At 42.2% G+C, this 18,433-nt stretch overlaps 1 protein-coding gene across 2 annotated transcripts; it reads left to right on the top strand.

Moving 5' to 3' along the window:
• Window positions 1-230: 230 nt before the first annotated feature.
• On the top strand, window positions 231-15,345 carry asxl2 (ASXL transcriptional regulator 2). Of its 2 annotated transcripts, XM_084569043.1 has the most exons (12): window positions 231-371; window positions 1,623-1,705; window positions 3,132-3,240; window positions 3,538-3,679; window positions 6,126-6,244; window positions 7,195-7,315; window positions 7,659-7,718; window positions 8,230-8,390; window positions 8,629-8,725; window positions 8,819-8,924; window positions 9,385-10,114; window positions 11,033-15,345. In XM_084569043.1, exons 1-12 carry the CDS (start codon window positions 315-317, stop codon window positions 12,860-12,862), a joined length of 3,615 nt encoding a protein of 1,204 aa, XP_084425169.1. In that variant the 5' UTR covers window positions 231-314; the 3' UTR covers window positions 12,863-15,345. The 2 variants fall into 2 exon arrangements, with proteins under 2 accessions (XP_084425169.1, XP_084425170.1); XM_084569044.1 differs by lacking the exons at window positions 231-371; window positions 1,623-1,705; window positions 3,132-3,240; window positions 3,538-3,679 and adding an exon at window positions 5,271-5,386.
• The last annotated feature ends 3,088 nt before the right edge of the window (window positions 15,346-18,433 follow it).

The raw sequence follows: 18,433 nt of genomic DNA, 5'->3' as shown, positions 1-18,433 counted from the left end.
TTTTTTTTTTATATATAGTAGTGAAATAGTGCATTTGCTTACACATGGATAATAAAGTGCAACAATCTGCTGTATTTCCCAGTAGACATGTGATATCTCTGTCCGCGTAACTGCAGTTGACATGTGTGCAAATAAATGTGGGAAAACTTGGAATGACAGCTGTATACAGTAAGATGACGTTTCCTTTGGGGGTGTCACATGACTCTTTACAGTAAGTCCAACATGGCAGACGGAGTGGATCTTACGCGGTAACTAAAGCAACATTACAACTGGAACAGGCAAACTGAACACTACCCTGCAACAGGACGTCCACAATGAGGGAGAGACAGAAGAAAAAGAAGGGGAGGACGTGGGCGGAAGCCGCAAAAACGGTATTCTGGGTGTTTTTTTTCGCTATCTACCGCTTGTTGTGGTTGTTTTCCTTGAACGCTCCCACTTGTGCAACTGTGTTTATGAGTTCATGACCCGCTGCTGAAATGTTGCGTACACCGCGCAAGGCCTTGTGTGTTGACGGTTAGAAATCAGGGAAAGACTGCTGTCATTAGCCGCATCCCGTAGCTCGCCTCGTTTGTCGCATACAGAGACGCGAAACGCAGCTAAATTAACAGCAGCTCCGTGTAGCCGTGCGTGTCTTTTAAACAAGCCGTGTGTGTGTTCGGCTTGCACGGCACGCCTGACATGTCTGACACGATTTGAAGTGCAGCAAAGTAGCCGTTGGAGCGGTCGTGTCAGTGCTGCGCGCTAGCCGGGTTAGCCCCAGCTAGCTCCGGCTAGCTAGCGCAACTCAATCCGTCAACAAGTTTGTTTGAAATCACTTGTAAATAAAACACCCGCGATGCTAATAATAAAGTAAACCCCCTTACACTGCTTTAGCACATAATAGATGACAAAGTTAATCAATTGTAATGTCATCGTTTGGCGACAGTACAGTATGAGCGCTACTAGCATTCAAGCTAGCTGTCGGGCGTAGCATGCTAATGTGTTCAAAATATTAAAACTTCACCAACAGTTTTACATTTAAGGTACATTTTATAGCCTCAGTGGGTAATTATCGTTCAGCAAAGCACTAGTTTAATTGAGCTATATGCTGTCAATAGTTTGCTCACTTAACAGAGCCTGCCAACAGCACAGATAATAATACAGTGTTAGTTTCTAAACACCCATAAAGTTATGCTCACTGCCAGACATGCTAGCTAAACTAATACAGGAATTTCCTTGTCACAAATGGACAAAGTTGGATTTACACTAAAGCAGACACTGTCAGCTATGCACCAGGTGTTTGTTTTCTGTTAAAATATATAGAGAAAGTTTGGGCAATGACACAGTACTATGGGGATGCTTTTGTTGACATGTTTTCCTCTTAGCTAACATTTACACATTCCTGGTACGTGTCCTAACATATGGCGGTGCCTCCTACAATAACAGCACCCCAAACACATGTAGAAGTTACAACCTGTCTTTTGGTATCTGCATGATAATAAACAGTTGTGCATTTTGCCCAGGGAGGGGACCAAAACTGTGCAATATCTAAATCCAACAGTCAGAAAGCTGCAAAGATAATGGTCAGATTTGACCCATCACGTGTCACGCTGTGGCTAATAATGTGTATTTTATTGTTGCAGGTTTTGGAGAAGTACCCTAATACGCCCATGAGCCACAAAGAGATCTTGCAGGTGATCCAAAGAGAAAGGCTTAAGGAAATAAGGTGAATATATAACCGGTGTCATGGCTTTATAGCTGCAAATACCCTTCAGATAGGACACATTTTCACAAGAGAGGCAGCACTGCAGCCTTCCCTCCCCTCAGTTCTCAATTTGCTCACGTCATGTATGTTTCTTGTTCACATAGGAGTCGCAGGTTTTTTTTTTCTTCCCCCGATTAATAACTCTTTCGTTTCTTTTCGTTTCATTGTCACTGTTCTCATCCAGAAGGTAAGAAAAGAAAGAAGCTAGCCACCCCTCCCCTTATCTTAACAAACTCACTGCAATGCCACCCTGTTTGGATTTTACCTTTTTTGCATGTTATTAACCATAACATGTTGTAGGTTCGGTTGCATAAAAACGCAGCTTTAGACTAGTATTCATAGTTGTGTTTTGACTTACCACAGCCACCTGTTGCATAAAAATTACATTGCTGTATTTATTCATTTTTCAGTAAGGATGTAAATTAAAAAATAGCAAAAACCAAAACCGAACTAGTGTACTTTACAAAATCAATGTCAGTCTTTTTCCAAAGGTGGGCTCACGCTACAGGAATTTTAATTTCTTAACTGATGTTTTTGATCAGGTTGCATCGCACACTTAAGGAGAAAAGTAGGTAGATGCATCAGTGTCACCACTTTGAGTACCAATAGATAGAACGGTGCTATACAAAAACAAGACCAGGGAACACTGAGCGCACCGCAGGGTGGAACAAAACGACTTCACAAAAGTAGCGGGAGCTTGGATGGGAAAATGTTTGGGGAGACACGTGGTGTCAGCTCTCCAGAAAGAGCTGGACATCTGTCAGTTTAAATATCTGTCAACAGTACATCAGCCTCCAGGGCTAGTATGTGTACCGTTGCTTAACACCACCGTCAGCTTCTCCACGTCCTTGACAGTCCAGATTTTATAAATATAATTTGACATTAATTCGTGCAGCCCTGACGTTCAGGAGAGCAGGTTCGGGAGATAATCTTGTCTGGACCTTCGTATCGAGCGATGTCTGGGTTGTATTTCTTTTGGGAGGGGTGCATCCGTGGATACATTTGTCCAAAACTCCTGAAGTCTGAGCCCAGTTTAAGGCATTGGATTTTATTGTTTACTGCGTGCACCTGTGTTTCTTGGTAATAATTTTTATGCAACGGGCAGTTTAATGAGAATGTCAATGACTAGACTAGCTTTGGATCTAATTTATGCAACTGATACCTCATTAAACACAGAGCAGTTTTCCTCCCAGCTATACTGACGTGAACGTGACCTGAACTCACACGTGTCCTCCTGATGCATGTCTGCAGTTTCTCCCCAGATATCAGACCAGCCTTTACCCTTATTCTTCTTACGTCTTTTTTTTTTTTCCTCCCCAGCTGTCTGATTTATTGGCGAACACATGTGTAATTTGTGCTTTTCTTTTTTTTTTCTCTCATGATCCAGTGGAACATCACCGCTGGCATGTCTGAATGCGATGCTGCACACAAACTCTCGTGGCGAGGAGGGGATCTTCTACAAAGTTCCAGGCAGAATGGGAGTCTACACGCTAAAGGTTGGACATAAATGACTTATCATTGCTCGGCTTGTGCGGACATGAATTGACTTCATGTAAACTGTGTAATTAAAAATCTTTTGGCATGTAGACACAGGGAATTATGCAGATATTAATCGGGTTATGTCAGGTTAATAAAAGACAAATGTGTTCAGACAAATCAGTGAGAGAAGTCTATGAGTGTGATGTGATTGTATAGCTTCACAAAGGCTTCTTTTTCTTGTTTATGTCGCTGTTCCTCTGCCCTGTCTGCCGCATAAAAGTGATATACAGGGTGCGCTGTATTTTTTCATGTAGAAGGACATCTCTGATGTGGTGAAGGAGCTGTCAGAGGAGGGCTCTGAGGACAGCAGTGATAATCTTTCTGACTCCAGAAGCACGGAAAACAACAGCGGCGCCATCACTCAAGAGGGCAGGAGAGGAAGGTGGATGCGAAGAGGTACTGTGCTCTGCATACAGATTCCTTAATAATAGTCTACGCAGCACTACATAACTTGAAATCACTTGTTAAGGTTTACAGAGTGCTGCCTCTAACTGCTGATACCTTTCTTTATTGCTGATTTGTTTTGTCCTGTTTCACCGGGAGACCTTGTCTCACTGCAGAAAAGGGCTTTTGACTTTGAAGCAGTGATGTTTTAATGATGGCTGCTGGTTACTTGTTATGAGTTAATGGAACCACTTGCTCTATTGAGTGCTCGATTAATAATTTTTTTAACCACTAAATAATGAACATATCTTCCCCTATTGAAATATTTAATTTTTATTCAAACTTAGTCATTAAGACAAACCTGGACGTGATATCTATGAATTTTATTTCCGTTTCAAAGTGTTGGCCTAATGAGGAAGCTTGTTATTTACTATATTCTTTCATTAATTAGCAAAGACAGTGAGTATGATTAAACTTTGACAGCTCGTGCTGATTGATATTGGAAATATATATGTATTATTTATCTGCTGAAGGCTGCCTATGCCCACTCGGAGCACAATATCAGTGGAAATGGTTTATATGCACAGAAACAAAACCGCTTATGACTTGTAAAATGCACTGGAAAACAGCGTTGCCAGACTAGTCATTTGCATAAAGGTCGAAAAGTCGGCGGATCTTCTCTGTTGAGGTGCTCGCACATAAGGTTTGGACTTTCTGGGTCTCTGGGTTTTCCAGTGGGTCATCGATGAGTCATTGCAGCCCTAATTTAATCACAACAGCATTAAAGAAGAGCTACTTTCTGTTTGCAGTATTACTGCTGCTCAACAGTCACTCAGAGAGAGATTGAACAGAGGAGGCGGCCGCACCATTCCCCATCAACAGTACGCTCAATGAATCATAACACTGCTGCTGTATAGCTGTGAAGTCAGTCAGTGTAAAACTCAAATATATATTTTTAATCAGTTAATCATTCAAATCAACAATATGGGATGTAACAATAAATAATATGAGGTCATGTCTGATTGTAGCCAGAATATGAGTATCACGCCATTTGGATTTCATTATGGGGCATGTTTCAACCATTACAGAGAAAGCAAAACCTTGGACAGTCAACCATTCAGAGTCATTTTCATGTAAACAAATTCAACTCCGTGGCGCTCAAATGACGTGCATGACTACACCGCTGATGCACTTCTCTCCATTCCCACACAAAGCTCGCATAAACAATTTGATTGGCCCGACAGGTCTTTGCTAGAGGCGGGATCAGTTCCCGACGGAGCGCTTCCAGACCAACTTTACCCTACAAAAAATATGTGGGCAGAGAAGTTCATCTGGCTTCCAGGCTACTCTGATGGTGAAAGTGGTGTTAAATTAAATATGACTTCCTTATTTAGGCATATAGCACATCTTGTCACATGGTTTTATGGTAATATTCAGTTGCCTTCTGCGGGTAGCGCTCTCTTTTTTCACTTTAAGTGTGTTTGTATCTTTGTTTTTATTAGCTGATTGGTTACCTAGCTCTGCTGTCAATACAAGTTAACGCCTCTTCTCGGCTGTGGTTAAAAGTCATTGCGGAAACAGAAGGAAGCCTGCCAAGTAGCAGCAGACAGACAAGCCAAGCTCGGGGGGGAAAGTGGCTTTAATACAAACATAAATGATCTTCTTGTTACAAAATATTTCCAGGATTACGCCGAGCTCCAAACATGATAATAGCAAAAGGTGGGTTTAGTATTAAGAAAGCGCTCTTTGTCCATAATGTCTTCCGGTAATCGTCAGCAGAGAAGCGGCACGCTGCTGCATCTCAGCATTTTTTTTTTTTTGTCTATCTGCGGGTTTGAAATCATTGGTTTTCTGTGAATCGTGCACCTGATTGTGCCTGATTGCGGTGCGTATTCTGAGAATGAGTTTTTCATCAAGTGCCAATTATTTTGTTTTCCTCAGGTTATGCTTTCACTGACTCTCATTATTTCTCTCTGCTACTTGAATATTTTAAGTGACTGTTAAAACAGGAAACTGTATTTTCTCTGTATGACCCGTGACCACTTCCTCATTATGCACAAGTCAGAAACTGCCAAGCAAATAACCTTGGCTTACAGCTGAGTAGGAGGACTCCCTATATTGTTTTTTTTTATTTATTTATTTTTTCTGAACTAATCAATGGAAAGAAGCGCAAAGTCAAATGCAAATGAAGAAACAAGTGGAGCGGCTACGGTATGTGGAAAACGTGTTGTAGCAGAAATAGACAGCAAAGGGAAGGGGTCGTATTGCTCCTGCTGAGACATTCGTTTTTAGTAATAAGAGATTGTAATAAGGTAACGTAATATGGTCCTTTGTGTGCAGTATTGGTTTCAGTTTCGCCAAAACAAAAGCAAGATGTGATAAAGTCCGCGCACCCCCCTCAGGAAATGTATTTTGTGACATCTGTTTTGTGTTTCTCTTTTGTCTGTGTGTTTCGTAGTTCCCTCCAAGCTGCAGTCACAGCCCTCGTCTCCGCAGCCGCGATGCTCGTCGCCGTCTGTGCCCACCAGTAAGCTCATCTCTCCCTCGCAGAAGCACAGCAAGAAAGCTTTGAAGCAGGTACTGCAAACGGGTTCCTCGTTTTAAATTTATTTATTTATTTTTTTAAATTATTTTGACATGCATTTAAGTTGTTAACGCATCAGTACTGATGTAACACAAGTTCCTGCCACACCCTCATTTTCACTTAGTTCCATATAAATCCCTGCCAGCTCACTCTGCGACACAGAAACGCATCAGTGTTTATGTTTTCATGTAGTTTCTTCCTGGATTAAAACCCAGAGTGTGGGGCTTTGAAAGGAAACTCCTACACTGAAGTAAAAAAAAAAAAAAGTATATATACATGTATATAAATGACTAATCTGGGTCAACTGTCTCTCAAGATCAGATAGCACACCGCTCGCGTAATTGTTCCTATTTCAGCTGTTGATCTTAATTCTGACATCTTGTTCTGACTTTCTTAAAACAAAGAGGCGCCATGAGAGACTGCCTATAGCTGGTTTTACAGTAATATTGTTCTCATAATCCACCAACATATTCCTACCGGCTGCTTTTCTGCCTTTTGCGTTCCGTTTAATTAGATTTCATTGGATTGCGCAGATTATAATTCAGTCCATCTGTGAAGGTTTTCAGCTCCCTGAGACTAATTTGTACTCAGCTTTTGTGCGTAGGTAACGTGAGAAGATGGCGATTTTTGCTAAAACATTAACGCTGGATTCCTTCTGTGATTTCTTTTGTGTTTCAATCAGCGGGAAACCAAAACTGTACATTCTTACATGACTTCTTTAATCTGTTGTAGTTCGCGAGGTGATCAGAGATGATTTTTTATTTATTTTTTTTCGCTTGCGTTATGCAACGCATGTTTCATTGCTGCGCTGTTATTTAACCAGGCAAGTGACCCTGAGGGAGCAGTTGCAGGGAATCGGAGGGTTACACACACATCCACACTCTCTCTGTGTTTTTCTCACTCTGCTGGATATTTGTTCCTTCTTTATTTTGCTCGTTTTTAGGCCTTGAAGCAGCAGCAGCAGAGAAACCAGCGCAGACAGGGGGGAATGCCAGCCGCCTCCAGCCCTAGACTGCTTCTGAAGACCATCAAAGATATGGCAGATACGATTACAACTAAGACGGGTAGGAGGCAGCTATTACATTGTCAAAATACAATGGAAAGTGATATTAGTAGGCGCACGCCACATCTAAATCTAGCTGAGAGAGCCGAGGTGTGATTCCATTCTGTTTGGACGTTGCCGATAAGTGTTAATTGCACGATACTACACGAATAAATTGCTGTAATTCATGGCTTCTGCCTTGTTATTGCGGGTTTGCCTAACTCGACAACAAAAGGCGCCGTTTCATCACCCAGACATGACTCATATAATTGGCAGCATAAATGTGGAAACTGTAGCAGAGTCAGATCTCTGTCCTGCAGTTTGTCAGAGCTCATACTTAAGCTCCTCTTCCTCTGTTCAAACAGAATTATGCCACCCGGTCGTACCCAGGAAAGTTCCCCAGCGGTCCAGTCGCCTCAACGCAGGTAAGCTTTATTTTACAGTAGTGGCTTGGAAATGTTAAAGAGTTAACTCTGAGCCTAGTGTAGTGTATCCCACACTTGTCGCTCTTGTGGTTCATTAGCAAACTAAAGATGTTTCCTTCCACTGTTGAAAATAGCCCCAAGCCAGTGCACCGTTTCCTCCTACTCGACTAACGCTTTCTAAAAACTATATTGCCCAGTTGTTTAACAGCTCAGAATTATTCAACCATACATTTCTGACGTTTTGGGGATTTCTGGGGTCTGGAGTTTTAATTTTTCATGAAATTTGTTGACAGTTAGAAATGTCTAAAATAACGTGTCAGTTGCATGAAGATTTCTATAATCTGTGCATCACTTCTAGATGTCTAGGAGCAACAATGCTAAGAAGTAAAACACTATCATGACTAAATCTGAAAGTTGCTTACACAAAATGGCCAAATGCAAAGCCGTCAGTCGCGTTTTCACGTCGCTGAATCTGTCTTGGCTCACGTCTATTTCCTGTTTTGCTTTGCAGGGCAGATAAAACGTGCCAAGTATAAAATAGATGTAGAGACACCCGACTCTATTTTGGTTAACACCAACCTGCGAGCGATCATCAACAAGCACACCTTCTCCGTCTTGCCTCCAGATTGCCAACAGAGGCTGCTCAAACTTCTGCCAGAAGTTGACCGCCAGGTTACTCTCAGATTATATTTTCTTTCCATACTTCACTTATATTTTATATCACTGAATGCAAACTGCGTAATATTAATTTCTGTCACTCCTTATTGTTTATTAATCTTAAAAATCTAATCACTGATTCTAGATGTTCTGTTCTTCATCGTACATAAAATGCGAAGAAGAAGTGGATGTACTGATGCAGTGATGGTGATTGTCGTGATATTAGTCATAACTTTGTGCCTCCTCTCTTCAGGCTTGCTTGGACGGCCTTCTCAAGGTCACTAGCTCTGCCTTAAACAATGAGTTCTTCACATCAGCAGCGCAGTCTTGGAAGGAGAGGCTCGCTGAGGGTCAGTACACATTGAAAGAAAGAATTACATCACCAAGGCTCAATGAGAACGAACAGAAAAAAAAAAAATGTAATTTAACTTTTTACTTTACAGGCGAGTTCACTCCTGAGCTGCAGCTCCGAATGCGGCAGGAAATCGAGAAGGAAAAGAAAGTTGAGCACTGGAAGGAAGCTTTCTTTGAAAACTATTACGGGGAAAAGTAAGTTTTCTCATTAATTTAATATTTTTTTCTACAATTTCCGGTCCAGTTTTGTAAAATTTGGAAGTTTTTCCAAATGCCAGTTTCCCCAATAATTTATTTGTGTTCATGTCATTAACAAGACTGAATATCTAATTTTGGAAAGGGAATGTTATAAAATAATGTCAAGTGATTATTCAGGAGTTTAATGAGATTCCAAATATAATGTAAAAACAGTCATTTAATAATCAATCATGTCAAAATTACTACAAATGTAGGGAAACTACACCTTAGAAAGTAAAGAAAAACTACTTTATGATATTTTTGTCTGCAGTCTATAAAGAATACAGTAACTGAATTTGTTTTAGTATGTTTGTTATGCTTGCAATTCATTTACAAATGTTTGAAAGAAAACACTTGATTGATTGATTATTCTTTTTAATCCATTTTCTTGCCCCCGCCTTTTTTTCTTTTTGTACAGTTCGGGGCTCAGCTTTGAGGAATCCAAAGAGCTGACAAAGGCTGATCTGAATCAGGATTCTGCCAGGCCCCAGTCTCCCCGTCATCAGACGGGGCCTGTCACTCAAGCACCAGAGGAAACCAAGTGCACCAAGGACACCAGCCAGACGGATGCTGCTGCTGCTGCTGCTAAAGACATGAAACCAACACAGAAATCGTCCCAGGAGGCCCTGAAGTCGCTGTCTGCTCAAAAAGAGTTCGTTCCCACCACAGAGCCCATGAAGACGCGGCGCGCGCAGTACGCTGAGGATCGCAGGTTGAATGCAGCCGCACAGTCAGGGCCCACGCCTGCAGTGAGAACACCAGAGGTCGAGAGGCAGGCTGAATGGAGTGCAGCGTGTAGACAGGATGAAAAGGAGCGTAAGGAGGAGAAGACTGAACTCCCTCAGTCGCCTGTGAAGAAAAGCCCTCCACCAAAGTTGAGTGCAGACTTAAAAGAGGATCAGCCAGTGTCTGTGGTTAAGCCCGCTGTGGAGAGCCAAGAGGTCATCCCTGAGCCCAGTGGCCCCTCAGATCCGCTCAAAAGGAAATCTCTCAGTGAGACGGAGGGTGAACTGACACCAGAGAAGAGACCCCGCATGTCCTCGGTATCCTCAGTGTCTTCTGTCTCCTCTGTGTCTCCTTCAACATCGTCCATATCCAGCCCTGCTACACCAACTCCAACAGCCAATCAGAGGGTTCCACCACTTAAGGTAGGAATACAAATCAAAGTCTCCTCTGATGTGTTTGTGGAGATTCTCAGTCATCCAAGTTGTGGTACACCAGTCAGGCATAACATTGTGACCACCTTACTAATATTGTGTAGGTCTCCCTTGTGCCTCCAAAACAGTTGTGACTCACCAGAGGATGGACATGGACCTTCTGAGGGTGTCCTGTGGTGTCTGGCAACAGAATGTTGTTAGTGGGGGCCTTTGGGTCCTATGGGTTGAGGGAAGTGGCCTCTGTGGCTCATCCCAAAAAATAAATGATCAGTTTTTGATCTAGTGAAATTGGAGGCCAGGTCAACACCTTGGGTTGTGTTTCATGTTTTTTTTAGTTGTTCTTAAAGCGTGTTTTTGTGTGTGTGCCTGTGTCGGGCTGCATCCTGCTGGGGATGGCTGCTGCCATCAAGGAGTGTCATTGCTATGGGGTGGGGGTGCCTGGTCTGGTCTAGGTGGGTGCTACATGTCTAAGTAACATCCACATGAATGAATGCCAGGTCCAAAAGTTTCCCAGCAGAACAATGAATTGTCACAAGATGGTCAAAGTTATTTACTTCTCCTAGTTCAGTAGTTTAAAGTTCAGTTCTAAATGGTGGTTTTTATTTGGTCTATGGTTTCCAATACTCATCAAGTTTCATAAAAACTGAGTGGTGAAAATCAAAAAGGTCCAGTTGCCTTGTTTTTCAACATCTCCTCTGATTGATTTGTAGCTTGTTGGTGCAGCTGTAGTTGTCTTGGACCCACAGTGGTTTGAGTGGATTCCACAAAAATATGTAAAAGATGATCAGCTTCTCTATATCTATATACTGAACATGTATTTTATTCCATCCAGTTGGGTTTTATATCTTTGAGGAGGTATTCAGTAGAAATGATTGTCATTGTCATTTTCTCTTTCTTTTCACTTTGCAGATCCCAGTGTCACGAATTCTTTCCGTTCCTGTGTCGCCAAGCCAAGTCTCCCCGAGGACTCCCCTCCCTTCCCCGCTTAGCAGCCCGGGCCGCACTGGTGCCCGCACTTTGGCTGACATCAAAGCTAAAGCTCAACTTGCTCGAGCACAGCGAGCAGCGGCGGCTGCCGGATCATCTGCTTCAAAGGGAGTGGTGCCAGGCCCAGGACCAGGCGGTGGCAGTAGCGAGCAGCCACAGCCATCACCCAGCCCCAGCCCGACATCGCCACACGCGTCAACCAGGCTACCAGTCACCAGCAGCAACAGCAGTCTGAGCAGTACACCTTCTCCTGGTCCAGTGGATGCTTTCGGTCAGCATAGCCCAAACCAGCCCCAAATGTCTTTCTCAAGCAATACTGACAACAAACACAAAGCTCATTCTGCTGGTACTGTTAACACAGGATGCCATAGCATCCAGAAGAGTTCAAACACATCAGCTCAATCCTCATCTGTGCATGCTATGAAGGAACAGGAAAACCCATCAGCTGCTGGATCACTGACAAGAACCAGCTCTTGTATCCCTGCAAACAACCCACTGGTCACTCAGCTTCTGCAGGGCAAAGAGGTTCCACTGGAGCAGATCCTCCCGAAGCCGCTTTATAAGGTGGAAGTGAAGATGTCAAACCTGCCGTCTGGTAGTAAAGTGAAGGCATCACATTCTGCCGAGTACAGAGCTGACAGGCAGATGGCACAGCAGTTCAATACAGCAGGACGAGTTGGAGTTTTCTCAGAATACACAAAACATCACAGGGAGCTTCCTGACAAGGAGACTCAGGAGCAGATCCTGCAGGCTCTAATGCAGAGGAAAGTCCAGCAGAGCCAGCCTTATGGAGCTATGGGGCCTCAGCAGCATCAGTACAAAGTGCATCAGCTGATGCAGGCAGAAGAGCGCCAGGACCAGTCACGGATTTCCGTAGGTTTTTTGGGTCGAAAGAGGAATCCCAGACCTGCCATGACAGGACACTACCTGCTCAATGTGTCCACATACGGGAGAGGACCAGAGAGCAAGAGACTGCACCTGTCCGCCATCGCGAACACTTCAGTATCTGGTTTAAAAAGGGAAAGCGCAGAAGGAGAGGAGGCGACAAAGGAAGAAGAACTAGCCAGGAAAGGTTTTTTTCCCCTTTCTGGAGTGAAAACAGAGCAGCAAGGGTACTCGATAACCAAGTCTGATGAAGCAGCAAACTTTCAGCATTGCTCCAGCGTAAAGACTGAACCTGGATCAGTGGAACACGCAGCTAGTGGCGATAACACAGCCAGTGCAACAGCCAAAGACACCAGCCCTTCTTCTCAGTCACACCGACGGCACCTCGAACTCTGCAATAGAAATCAAGGAAACTCCGAGCCATATCTTTCCCACGTGGACCCCACTCACCAGCGGCCGACTGCCTTTCAGCCCCAGAGAACACTCGATAATCAGGAACCAGTGGTAGCGTCATGCTACGGCGGCACTATCAGCATGTCCGTACCTCACACTTTGAACCACAGCACTGCAAGCACCGGCTCTTCCACGTCCTCATCGGAGGCCGATGGCGGTGGCGTCCACGGGAGCGTCATGTCTTTCTCCGTGACCGTCACCACCATCCCCGCCGGTCACTCCTTAGACCACGGCGGCCAGGGCGAGCCCTCACCTGAACAGTCGTTCATTGAGGGCTCCAACATGGAGGACGTCCAGTCTAAATGCTACTGCCGACTGAAGGCGATGATCATGTGCAAAGGGTGCGGAGCCTTCTGCCACGATGACTGTATCGGCCCCTCAAAACTGTGTGTCTCATGTTTAGTGGTACGATGATATGAAATTATTAATAACTACAGAGTTTGATTTATATTTACAGAGGCACAAAGCAGGCCATTTAGAATCAGAGGGTGAAGCATATTAGTCATGCTCCTGACAAAACAGCCAGCAGCTGGTCGTTTGTTGGAAAAGGCAAAGATTTGCACTGGACGGTCTTGTTTTTTCCACCAACATCTGAGAGAAGTTGTCTTGTGTAATGACGTGTCGTAGAAATGCCAATCCATTTTCAATCACATTCGTCGATCTGTCAGATACGTGAGAAATCTAAAATCTGGCATTATTTGCACTCGGCTAGATTAGTGTGATATATTTTTTTAAATATATATATATATATGTGTAGTTTTTTTTTTTTTTTTTTTTAAAGGAGGGAAAATGAATGTTGATATTTTTTTAGAACATAACGACTGTTGTTGTGCTTTAGACTGACACTTTTTATTATTGGGCCTAATCTGTTATGGTTTAAAGGTAAAGGCAAAAAAAAAAAACAAGGGCGGTAATGATAATCATTGGTTGTAGAGTACCTCCTGTTTGGCATTCATGCACACGTGGCAGGGAAGTGCAACTTACATTAACTATTTTATATGAAACTGTTCATTTATTAGTGAACACACTCAGATTTAAAACTAAAAAAAGAAAATGTTTAGTTTTAGTTGAAAGCAAATATATATATATAAGAGGATTTCTGAATAATACTTTATATATATATATATATAAAAAAATCAAATTGTGAGGATTGCACAGTTTTTTTTCTGACTAACAGTTACGGAGCAAAGCACTTGAAAACCACCTGGACATGAGGTAGTAACTGTGTACAGCACTTAAATTCAAACATAGGGAAAAGAAAAATCTTTTATATAGATATAAAAGTGCATATATATATATTCCTTTTGGCAATCTTTTCCATTTTAGGTCACTGCCTACTGTCTAAACCTGCATTTTCTCCTCAGTAACCTGGTTTGTAGATATATTCTCCCGTTCATATGTCTGTATAGAAAGATCAACAGTTTCAAACAATAATAGTAATTTAAAAAAAAGAAAAGAAAAAGAAACACTCAAGACAAGGGGAGAAAATGAAGACTTTTTTTTTTTTTTCACTGTAAATATTTGCTCATGTATGGTATTTGCCTAGATGTAGAAATTTATTTTATTTGTGCAGCACACCTTGCTTGAGCGCATCTGGCTCTTTTATTGCAAAAAATAATTTTTACCGTGGAAAGACAATAGAGCAAAAGTAACTTATGCTAAAATGCTAATGATTTTTACAAAATTATTTGGAGGTACATCCATCAATCGGCGTGAACAACTTTTTAAATGGCCTTTTTTTTTTTTCTCTCCACGGAATCAAAGAGAGTTTTCCTCCTTATTAATGTGGAATGAAGTTCGCCGTCTTTAAATAATGTGTAAATGTGATGCACAGCACACTTGTGGTGTGGGGTACAACCTTTTTAAGCACATTATGATCATTTTAACACAATATTAGTGCTTACCACATTAACGTGTAACAAGGCCAGTGTGAAGTGTTGCCTCAGCAGCTTTTTCGAGTGTTTACGCCGGCTACAGATTAAAGACGCATCAACTATATTTTGGAATCTCCTGCAGGTGTAAAACAGGCCTGTTTTATAGCAATTATTTCTAAGGTAATATGCCAAAGTCACCTTTAAGAAAACTAAAATAATCAGAAGTTGTTTTTAATGTCTTGACTAGTTAATCAAAGTAATATATTTTAATTAATATATTTTAATATAAAAGATCTATTTGCTAATTGTTTTTGACAAATCAAACAGGGTATTTACTAAGATAATATATCAGGCTGTCCCGTTGTTCCTGTGATTTTGTTGAGACTGGACAGACCTCCATACAGAATAACTTTATATTTCAAATTGCCCAGGTATCAGATATTCTGTATGGCCCAGTTTTTCTTTTCGTTTTGTTTTTCAAACAATCCGTCGGTCTATATATTTTTCCATGACGATGTTGTCTAACGTGTGTATCCGTTTGTAGTTGTCTGCAGTTGTGTCATGACTTTATAGAGACAGAAATCTTTTCAAAGCACCATTTTTAAGTCGGTGTATTAATCCGAGTCCATTTTTAAAATGTATTTGTTATAAAATTCGGGGCTTGTGTCTTGTGGAAAATTGGTAATAAGAGTAGAGGTAGAGTACTGAAGGATTTCCACATATTTAGTTTAGACTTTTAACTAATTGATTTCGTTAACACAAATTAAATTCACCCCCGTGAATATTTAGGTCTTATTTGGTTGAATGTGACGTTAGAATTTCATATTTGCTCACGTAGAGTTGGGGAGGTGATTGTACTGCTAAAAACAAACGAAACATGGAATCACAATCACTAAAGGCAGCTGAAATCTTTGTTGATAAGGACTGAATCATGAGTCAGACAGAAGTCCCCACTATTACCAAGGATACCTGTTTGTGTGCATTTTAATAGAGCAGTTCATATAGAATTGGCCAGGAGGAAGAGAGAGAGGGGAGGGGAGGGGAGGGGAGGGGAAGGGATCACCGCCATTTTTAAAAATGTCATGTTTGGCACTAGGTGAATTTGTTTAATATGTCTGTGTCATTTTGTCTCCATTTAAACTCCAGGTGAATGTAATATAGTAATCAGCACTTGTAAACAAAGTGTATTTTATCAAAAGTTATAGACTATTATGAATAAATAATGAAAATATAAAATATCTGTGTTGTGTGTGTGCTTTGCTGGTGTATTTGATTTGAAGCCAGTGAGTAATAACCGGTCTGGGAGAACGGCCTTGTGGCTTTAAAAGTTGGCTATGAATGGATTTATATAGGGCCTGAAACCTGCCACTGAAAACATGATTTGTTAAAACAGAAACTAGAATTAGTGCATAAATACAGTTTGCATATGGGTCCAACAACTAGAGAAGTTTCAGTTTATTTCCATGTCTGAAAAATGGAGACAACCAAGGTGCAGCAAAAACCGCCGCTCCTCTAATAGTCACTTGATTCAGGCTCAAAAAGCGAGTAGACCCCCGTAGATTTCCATGCTAAAATGTCCAACTTTACAGTAGAAATAAACTTGTTTACAGGCTGCTACCATAAAGAATTTAGTCTTTGTAGTTAATCCCACCTTTCATGACAACTATATGTGAGGTTTGGATTATATCAATGCTGAAAGTGATGCATAATAAACGGTGTGGCCATTTGGAGAGACAGGTGGATGCCGTTACAGGTTCCTAGCTAATCTGCCAAGGGGTCATCCACTCGCCTTTGCTCCAGTCATAGTCCCTCTCTTTTTTTAAAAAAAATTAGCCATGAGTTAGGAAAGTAAGGCCCTAACAAAATGGCGACAGCTGGCGACACCCGTGTTGAGGTTCAAAACAGTTTTTCTGAAATCCTGGGTGACGTCCACCTTTACATACAGTCAGTGATCCAGACTCAGATACAGTATGTAGTGCAGAAATTGATGTATTTTATAAAGGTCATAGTTCAGTTATAATTTTGTCATTATCAGAGAACGATTTGTTGTGCTTTCCAAGGCCATGGTAACCACTGGTAACCAAAATCTAATCACGAATTTGAAGAAACTCGGTCAAATTTGTTACTGAGAAATCAAGTTCACACGAATGGGACAGACAACCCAACAGACGAGGAGGCGTCAAATAGTGGAACTGATGGCTTCAAGCCTACATTATACAAATAGTCTTGTGTTTTTACATCAAACAGGCTCCTCCTGATTTTAAATGCAGTTTTGGGAAAACTCAATATAATGCTGTGGAGGTGCATCATGGGAAACGTAGGAGCCAGCGTTTTTGAAGCACTTGACTTACTAGACACTTAAAAGTCAGAATAGCTCAATGTCTGCTGCATCGTTTTTGGCTCGTCTCTTTTAAAATATCTCCTTTTTTTTTAGTCTCAGTGCAACATAAAAATTGCTGAAATATTCCTTTAAAAATGAAATCTAAATAAATGTGTGGTTCTCCTTCTCAAGACTTCTACCTTGTGGATGATAATTCAGAGCAGCAGCAGCAATAGTAGCGGTGCGCCTTTAACCAGCGTGCGTGCGCACATGCGTAAAGTGTAGTAGGTGGTCGCGCATGGCATCTCGGCGCCTGCTTGCGCTCTGCCGTCCTCTGCCGCTGGGTCGCTGATGATGCCGAGCGGAGCGGAGCGGGGCGCTCGTACGTTTCTGTGTGCGGCCACAACCGCAGTTGCCGAGATTGAAGCCGAATGAGACGGGGAGAGGAGCTCGGAATGTGGATAACGATGGACGCTCGGAGCAGTTTCTCATCGCCCGGACAGCTGTAACGTCGGCGGCAAGACGCGTGGATTTATCAAAGGTGAGAGTGCGGCTGTGAATAACGGAGGATATATTCACCCTGTACCACTTATCCTCCCAATCTGATGCTTCTGCTGCTGCCACTGCTGATGCTGCTGCTGCTGCCGACGATGATGATGATGCTCCAAACGCAACCTGCGTGATTTTCCTCCCGTAAAGGCCAGCGATGTGGCTCTCTTCGAGACACCAGTGAGATCTGAAAAGATGCAGGATTGCCATTGTGTGTTAACCAAAGGGGGGGAAAAAAATAAAAAATGAAATAATAATTTATGGGCATCACGACACACTATTCCCATTGCGGAAATAAGGTAAATAGGCAGTTAAATCAGCAATATGGCTGCGTTTGTGCCCTGCCGTCGCTCCAGAAGTGATTTTTTAAGTGTTGCAGTGGTGCTCAGTGACAGAATTAAGGCTCCTAGAAACGAAGAAGTGAATGATATCAGCGGCGGGGAGATACTGCAGTAACCCAGTCCTTATGTTGACTCGCGTCAAAGGATGTTGTCATTACCTCGAAGCTGAAGGTGCGGTTACAGTAAAATGCTCCTTTAAATGCCTGTAATGAATACTACACGAGTCTGACTTCACCACAAACCTCTGACATCCGAATTATTATGAAGCTCTGATCACAAAAAAAATAAATAAAATAAAATAAATCCCATTAATCCAGAGCTTTATCACAGTGATCTCACTGATAGTGATCTGAACGTTCTCTGGTCTGAGGATTCATTTTGTCATGAATTATTAAAAACTTGTTTCCACATCTTACACCATCAACTTAGCCATTAAACCAGTCATTTTCCGCCAGCAGGCAACGCTTATATATTTTTTTCCTTTCCACACACACACACACACACTGGCTATGCCAATGTAAGAAGCCTGCCTACTCATGAATTTCAGCAGTTACTTCATGGGCTGAATATTTACAATGAAGCATTGTGTTATTTTGCTGACATGTGCCTGCTGGGTCTCCCACTGCAAAGCAAACGTTTTCTGAACCTCACCGACTTACCGCCACCTAAACGTACAGCCTGTGTTGACTTCTGTTTCCCCTTTTAATATTCACAGTGATCGGGTTTGTCCCAAGTGTCTCCATGTGCCGCTATCGCCCCGCGCACCCTTACATTTGACAGGTCACTGTCATGATTTTCCCACTGAGCCACGAGCATTAAAACGACAGCTTGATTTAGCACATCGCGGTTTATTGCGGTCTTGAACTGCAGCCATATCTGCTGGTTGTGAGATGAGTGGTCA

The sequence above is a fragment of the Chelon labrosus genome (assembly GCF_963514085.1).
Source record: "Chelon labrosus genome assembly, chromosome: 20".
Taxonomy (NCBI): domain Eukaryota; kingdom Metazoa; phylum Chordata; class Actinopteri; order Mugiliformes; family Mugilidae; genus Chelon; species Chelon labrosus.
This window is presented reverse-complemented; position numbering and strand designations above follow the sequence as displayed.

Excerpts from the sequence above, each read along its gene's own strand:
- asxl2 (XM_084569043.1), top strand. The coding sequence starts at position 315 with ATGAGGGAGAGACAGAAGAAAAAGAAGGGGAGGACGTGGGCGGAAGCC. Across the intron at positions 7,316-7,658 it reads TACGATTACAACTAAGACGG|AATTATGCCACCCGGTCGTA; the intron begins GTAGGAGGCAGC and ends CTGTTCAAACAG. Across the intron at positions 8,726-8,818 it reads GAAGGAGAGGCTCGCTGAGG|GCGAGTTCACTCCTGAGCTG; the intron begins GTCAGTACACAT and ends TTTACTTTACAG.